We start from the raw sequence: 8,226 nt of genomic DNA on the forward strand, positions 1-8,226 counted from the left end.
GCAGCTTCATTTCATGCCCTCCAGTTCTACAGCTTTCCCATTTTTGAAAAAAAGATTTTTGTTCACTATTACCTTTCAAGTATTTAAACATCTGTATCATCTGCATGCAATTTAACAACTCTGAATAATGTTGTGTCTTTTTGTAAATCTGATCATCTCACTCATCATTCTCATTTCCAGATCTTTTATAAATATGCATATGGCTCAAAATGCAGTACACCTTCACTATGGGCTGCCAGTTGTGGTTAAACTCTTGCATCCTCCATCTCACTGGCCTCTCATTAAAGCTACTGTTGGTCTGATCCATAACCTTGCCCTTTGTCCTGCTAATCACGCGCCTTTACGTGAACAAGGAGCAATTCCCAGGCTGGTTCAGCTTCTGGTCCGTGCACACCACGACACTCGGCGACGCACTTCCATGGGTGGGACACAGCAGCAATTTGTGGAAGGAGTTCGCATGGAAGAAATTATAGAAAGCTGCACAGGAGCTCTTCATATCCTGGCACGTGATGTTCACAATCGAATTGTAATCAGGGGTCTAAATAACATTCCATTATTTGTGCAGCTGCTGTATTCTCCCATTGAGAATATCCAGAGAGTAGCTGCAGGAGTGCTTTGTGAACTGGCTCAGAATAAGGAGGCTGCAGAAGCCATTGAAGCTGAAGGTGCCACTGCTCCACTTACAGAACTTCTTCATTCCCGGAATGAGAGTGTTGCGATATATGCAGCTGCAGTGCTGTTTCGTATGTCTGAAGACAAGCCACAGGACTATAAGAAGCTGACTAGCTCTCTCTTCAGAACTGAACCAATGGCCTGGAATGAGACTGGGAATCTTGGACTGGACATTGGTGCCCAGGGCGAACCACTTGGATACCGTCAGGATGGTGGTACAGCTTCAAATGTGTTAAAATATTACTTATTACCTTAATACTTATTACTTATTACCTACACACAGAGCAACGCAGCACAACCAATGATCATATTAAACATCTTCATTCCCTGCGACCATCACAGTGCCTGACACGCACCTACCTAATTCGACCACAATACAATCTGTATTTGTTCTTAACCGACTGGCAAATGCCTTTACGGTATTATGTAAGCCACATTGAGCCTGCAAATAGGTAGGAAAATGTGGGGTACAAATGTAACAAATAAATAAATATGTTTTAAAAACGATGGTCCCAATAGAGATCCTTGTCGCACTCCACTATTCACTTCCTCCATCAAGAGAATTGGCCATTTAACCATACTTTTGGTTTTCTATCTTTTAACTAGTTTTCAATTCACAGGAATATTACCTCCTATCCCATGGCTTTTTAATTTTCTCAGAAGTCTCTCATGAGGGACTTTGTCAAAACTTCCTATAAATCTAGATGCACTTCATCAACCAGCTCACCTTTAGCCAAATGTAGCAAATTGCTGAGGCAAGATTTCCCTTGGCTGAATCCTTGTTGACTGTGTCCCATTAAAGCATATTTGTCTATCTGTTCAATAATTTTGTTCTTTATAATAGTTTCTACCATTTTGCTCAGCGCTCTGCTAATGTCAGGCTTATAGGTCTGTAGCATCATGCATCAGGACAGAGGAATCAAATTAGAAAGTGAAGGAGTACCCTAGTGGTTAGTGCAGTGGCCTGTGACCCAGGGGGACTGGGCTCAATTCTCTCCGCAGCTCCTTGTGACTCTGGGCAAGTCATTTAACCCTCCATTGCCTTAGGCACAAAATAAGTACTGCTTTGATTGTAAGTGCAGAACAGCAATCTATCAAATCTCATCCCCATAATGTAGCCTTTATAAAAAAAATAAGAGCTTGATCATAATGTATTGGCAAGTCACAGCATCTAATAAGTGTTAATTGTCCAAGATATATTATTTTGGATTTAGATCTGTGGTACTCACTCAAAGTCCTCAAGGTCTGCAGATGGATTTGGTTGTCAGGATATCCCTAATAAATATGCAAAACTATATTTGCATGCATACCACTTCCTTTGCCTGCAAGTCTATCTCATGCATTCTCATTAGGAGCATCCTGAAAACATAATCTGTTTGTGGCCCTTGAGGATTGGGTGTGAATACCATAGATTTTAGATTTTTTTATCCAGCAGTTAGTCATAGAGTATTGTGTTTTAAGTTTTCATAATAACTTTCATTGTCTTCTTTTACTGATTTTGTAGTAGGCCTAATTGCCCTCAGGCTGGGCAGAGAAGTTCAAGATAAGATGAGCCAAGGGGTTCTTCTCTTTCTGTCACTGTCTGTATCAAAGTTATATTTCAACTGCAAAACATACACAGTGCTCCTTTCCTTTCCCTTTGCCTCAAACGTATGTACTGAAACATGAGATATGGATGGGAAACTTTAATAATCCATCAAATACAACACATAGTTCAAAGGGGAATCTTCACTAGGGATTAGTACAAACCAAATAAAGAGACTTCAAATACCTTCATGGTCTTATATTTTCAGTTGGCAACATTACAAGGTATTTAAGATTTTGTTATTTGATTTGTATTAATCTGGGATCAATGTTCCCTATTGAATCAAAATATCATATTTTGGGGGGTTTACTATAAACCTTTTAAAATATTCCCTTTCATACTTTGTAGTTTCTTCCTTATGCCGAATCTGACTTTGTAATAATTGGATAGTGATCAGCCATAGTTACATTTCTACTAAGTTTCCTATACTGTAAGATTTTTGTGACTGATTTTTAGTCTCAGCTCTATACAAGAAGAGGTTTATGAGGCTGAATTGAATATCTGTATGTATGCTGATTTCTGAATTTATGTCTCTCCCCCCCCCCCCATCCCGGCCAAATAATTAACTTTGAAATGGTGCCATGCCATGAAACACTTTGAATGCCAACACCAGCATTTCAAAATGCAATGTTTTTAATTAGAAGCCAATGCAAATAAGAAAGAATAGGTGAGATATGATCTCATAAACTTATTTCTTCAAAGGTTGAAGAGCTGCATTTTGAACATGTTTGAGTCTTTTTAAACTTTCATTTTTTCTTTTTTCACTGATTCTGTAGTGGGCATATTGTCCTCAGGCTGGGCAGACAAGTTCAAGCAAAAAGGCTTATTTGGGTGCTGCTCTAAATATTACCAGTATTTGGATAAGTGCTGGTAGCCGCTCTATAACTGGATATTTTGTGTTAGTATCTGGGTAGAACCTGGTGCTGAATATCTTGGTATATAAATCTTGCAGTTGCTGAGAATGAAGGGTCTTGAGGAGGGAGATTTTTTAAACTAGCCCTAATTATACAAAGGTAGAAAACAGGTAGAAAAGGGGGCATTTAAAAGATGGGAATGGTTGGTGGGGATGAGGTGCTCCCATATTTATTTATTTATTTATTTATTATTATTTATGCATTTTTATATCCCACTGTTAATAACAAAAAAACAAGTTTTGGTTCAAAGTGGCTTACAATTTACATTTTGGTGTGGTTACAATAGTATTTTACAGTTATAACATGTTTGTTTATGGAATTTTTGAAGATGTAGTTTTGAAGAGGTAGGACAATCATTCACGTTAAACTTTTTAGAGATGTAGGTTTGTGGATGTAGGATGATAAGTTTTTAGAAATTTTGAAGAAATCAATTTTGAAGGGTAGGAATGATGGTAGTTTATACAGTTAGTTATCAAAGTTTTTATAGAGGTAGATTTGAGGAGGTAGGATGATGATAGCTTTTATAGTTAAGTATAGAATGTTTTGAAGAGGTAGGTTTTCATTTCTTTTCTGAATTGAAGGTAGTTAGTGATGCATCTTGTTGCTTTTGGTATTGAGTTCCACCATTTGGAATCCAGGTAGCTGAATCCTGCTGTATAGATGGTTTTATAGTTTATGTTTCTGCAGTTGGGTGGATGAAGAAGTAGGTAGCATTATATGAGAGGATATGCAAAGAGACAGAAGAAAGCAGGAGAAGTGAAATGCTTAGAGGTTTTATGGCAATCAGTGAAAACTCTGAGGGAGGATATCAGCAATTCTTATGGTTACAGTAAAGGCAAAGCTTTTGATGCATTTATGAAGGAGTGGAAAAAGGACCTTGAGAGGAATTGCCTGAATCCACCTGGAGGTCAATCTTCACAGAAGTTGGAGTGGGTTTCTATATATATACTCATTAGATAGAATGTGTACAAAATTATACCTTGGTGGTATCTGAAACTGGAAAGACTTGGGTGAATGTTCCCTGGGACATTCAGAAATTGTTGGAGATGATATTCAGACGTGAGTACCTTCTGGCCTATGTGGTGGACCTGTCTCAAGGTAAGGAAATTTAGGCACCAAATTGTAGGGGGGTTGGAGAAGATAGTGGGTGGAAGGGTGATAGCAAATCTGAAAGTATTTCTCTGGGGATTACTGCCTTCTTTCTGGTGGAGTAGGGGCTATGAGGTGTTCAGCTCTGTGAAGTAGCAAATAATTGTAAAAAGCAGAACACACCCACCATTGGCCAATGGAAGAGTAGGTTAGGAATTATTGAAAATATGGAAATACTGTCTGAAAGAGGAAAGGGTCAGAAAGACAGTAGGAAAGCATGTTGGGAGGTACCAGTTCAATATCTTAAAACTTAGCAGATGGTGTGATAATGGGGCAGAAGTGGGGAGGCTCAAGCTGTTGAGAAAAGCAGGGATGGAAGGGTTCAGGGAAGGGTGTGGGGGATGGGAGGAAAACGTAGGAGCTAATTGGTCTTTATATAAAAAGAAAAGGTGGTTATTAATGGGGCTTGAAAAATAATGGCTTGTACTAACTGTTGAGAATAATGGACATCATTTTTGTAAGTGATATTGCAGAATAGCTCTCTGATAAAGTTTGCCTCTTGGCAAATGATACCAAAATCTGCAATAGGGTAGATATCCCTGCTGGTGTGCATAACATGAGGAGAGACCTAGCAAAGCTTCAAGAGTGGTCCAGAATTTCGCAGTTAAAATTTAATGCTAAAAAATGCATGGTCATGCATTTGGCCTACAGATAACCTGAGGGAGTGGTACAGATTAGGTGGTGAAGTAATTTTGTGTATGGAAGAGGAGTAGGAGTTGATTGTGATTGTATGTGTTTATCTTAAGGTGACCAAACAGGTAGACAAGGCAACAGTAAAAGACAGAAGGATGCTTGGACATATAGGGAGAGGAATGGCCATCAGGAAAAAGGAGGTATTAATGTCTTTGTATAAGTCTCTGGTGACACCTCATTTAGAGTATTGTGTACAATTCTGGAGACCACATCTTCAAAAATACATAAATAGGATGGAGTCAGTCCAGAGGGTTGCTACTAGAGTAGTCAGTGGTCTTCATCATAAAATGAATGTGGATTTAAAGATCTTAATCTGTATATTTTGGGGAAAAGGTGGTAGAAGGGAGATAGAAATCTCTAAATATCTCTGTGGCATAAATACACAGGAGGTGAGTCTCTTTCAAATGGAAAGGAAGCAATGGAATGAGGGAAAATAGGATGAAGGTGAAAGGGGATAGACTCAGGAGTAACTGAGGAAATACTTCTTTGTGGAAAGGGTGGTGAATTTGTGGAATGGCCTCCCAATGGAGTTGGTAGACATAGAGACTGTACCTCAATTCAAGAAATCTTGGGACAAGTGTATACGATTTTTACGAGAGAGGACCAGATAGTAGATGGCATGGAAGGGCAGACTGGATAGGCCATAATCTTAATCTGCCTTCATTTTTCTCTTTTCTATGTTTGTAGACCACCAGGGCTAGCAAAGTTAGGCCTGGGAGGCTTACAAGGAGTAAGGACATAGAGGCCAGGTTTGGAGTTTCTTGTCTTTGTGGGGAGGGGGAGGAGGAAGAAACTGGATCAAGGGGAGGAAAGGAGCACAAGAAATGCCTCAGGCTATTACCTGAAAGTTAAACAGGCATCAGCCAATATTCAGACTGGTGTCCGGTTAACTTGGTGGCTAAAGTTAAGTCAATCTTTTTGCTGTCTTAACTTTAGTCACTTACTTAACCAGATAGAGGTCTGAATATTAGTGCTAACCAGTCAAATGCCAGCTCTGCTCAGCTCTACCCTAACTCTGCCCACAGACAACTCTGGCACTAACCAGGCAGTGTAGTGGAATTAGTTCTGAGTTTCAGTAGCATTATCCAGCTAAGTGCCACTAAATATCAGTGATTAGGCAGGTACAAGTGATTTAACCAGGCTGAAGACTCTCTTGCCTATTTAAATCACTTTGATCATTGGGTCCCTTGTGTTCAGCGAGGCTTTTATAAAATACCAGGAAATTTTTAATATCCTGAGTTTACATAACAGCAACTATACTGGGTCAGACCAATGTCCATCTAGCCCAGTATCCTATTCCCAGTAGTGGCCAATCCAGGTAACAAGTACCTGGCAGAAACCCAAATAGTAGCGAGATTCTATACTACCAATCCCAGGGCAAGCAGTGGCTTCCCCATGTCTAACTCAATAGGAGACTATGGACTTTTGCTGTTCCTTTTCTAAACTAGGCATCCTGGACTTGATATTCAGCTAGTGGTGCTCAGTGTTTCGCTGACCACTGCTGGTATTACATCCGGAAATTCAATTCTAGTCCATGTCCGGGCTTCAGCATTGAATTTCTTGGTTTGCAGATCTGGGTAAAGCATAGCTGGTTAAGTGATATTCAGCACTTAACTGGCTATGGGGTACCACATAAAGATAAAATTCAATTTTATGTGGTCCTATTTATGCAGCTAATTTTGGCCAGTTAAGTGCTGAATATCAGCACTTAACCAGCCAAGTGCCAACTCCAACCCTGAAACACCCCTAAAATAGCCACTTTTTAGATAGGTGCTGTCATGAAATGCCTAGCCACTTGCCTGGAGTTACCCTGTGACCACTTAGGGAGTGTATCTCCAGCAGAGCTCAAGTTCACCTGCACCTGCCACTTGTGCTCTACACTAGCACCCTCCTCTCACCAACTGGGACCCAACCACCTCTGGGCGAGTCTCCTGCTCTCAAATTATCCACAGTGATTTCTGGGTTACTAGGACCACACTCCCAGTTGTCCCACAGTTCCTAAAAAGCACTCACAGACCCAACACACAAACCACCAGGTTTCTTTATCAGTCCAGACAGGCAGATGTAACAAACTAAATTGAACAATGAACAGAAACAGGTGCAATCAGCAAACAATAACAGGTAACTGAAATATGGATCAATTATAACACTATCTAAACATTTGTATACTGTCTAAATAGTACCTGGTGGATCAGGAAATATACTGCTCACAGATTATCAAATATACTTATCACAGGACCTCAGCAAAGAGATCTATCTCTCTCTTCTCCTGGGCTAAGACTGGGGAAAAAGCCAGTAAAATCCAAATGAAATTGAGCTCCTGGGCCAATCAGACCCCAGAAAAACAAGTTTTAAAGTATACTCCAGACTGCCTTTCCAAAAGGATTAAACAAAGAAAAACAGCCTTGGTTCTGCAGCAGCTTCAAAACATAAACATGAACCACCTGCTGCCCAAACTAGAGAAATATACTTCAGGAAATAAGGCAGTTTTACAGGCTTACAACACACTGTTCTGTCACAGGTGCTAACCGGACATTTTCAGCAATACTAACCAATTAAGTGGTGCTAAAAATCAGTGGTTAGCCTTGAACAAGCAATTTAACTGGCCAGGAGCCATTCCTGGCCGATTAAATTGCTTTGATTTTCAACTCACTTATGTAAAATTGGGCTTTTAGGCTTGTTCTTGCAATGTATAAATTTGGCCACCCAGGTTTCATCCCAAACACTGATAACCAGTGCAGACTTTCTCTGTTTTACCAGACTGGCACTACCCAGAATTTCACTGTTTCAATTTACAACTCAAGCTACTAATGTGCTGTATCACCTTGTGCTACAGACATTAACTCATATCATTACCAATTAGGCTTTACTGCATGAAATGAGACATGTGGTAAATAACACACACTAACACATATTAGTAACTTTAGCTGTTAACAACATCAGGATAGCCATACTGGGTCAGACCAATGGTCCATCAAGCCCAGTATCCTGCTTCCAGCAGTGGCCAATCCAGATCACAAGCACCTGGCAGAATCCCAATTAATAGCAACGTATTAGAAAAAAGGGAAAAAAGACTAAACGTCAGCCGGCGTGGCTAAACAGTAAGATAAAGGAAATCATTAGAGCCAAAAAACAATCCTTCAGAAAGTGGAGAAGAGAACCAACTGAAAGTAACAGGATAGATCATAAGGAATGCCAAGCCAAATGCAAAGC

At 39.9% G+C, this 8,226-nt stretch overlaps 1 protein-coding gene across 1 annotated transcript; it reads left to right on the top strand.

Annotated features, from left to right (window-relative positions):
• The first annotated feature begins 193 nt into the window (after positions 1–193).
• On the top strand, positions 194–928 carry LOC115469696 (catenin beta-1-like). Its single transcript, XM_030202482.1, has one exon. The coding sequence runs from the start codon at positions 194–196 to the stop codon at positions 926–928; it is 735 nt and encodes a 244-aa protein (XP_030058342.1).
• The last annotated feature ends 7,298 nt before the right edge of the window (positions 929–8,226 follow it).

This window comes from Microcaecilia unicolor, chromosome 4 (genome assembly GCF_901765095.1).
Source record: "Microcaecilia unicolor chromosome 4, aMicUni1.1, whole genome shotgun sequence".
Lineage (NCBI taxonomy): Eukaryota > Metazoa > Chordata > Amphibia > Gymnophiona > Siphonopidae > Microcaecilia > Microcaecilia unicolor.

Excerpts from the sequence above, each read along its gene's own strand:
- LOC115469696 (XM_030202482.1), top strand. The coding sequence starts at position 194 with ATGCATATGGCTCAAAATGCAGTACACCTTCACTATGGGCTGCCAGTT.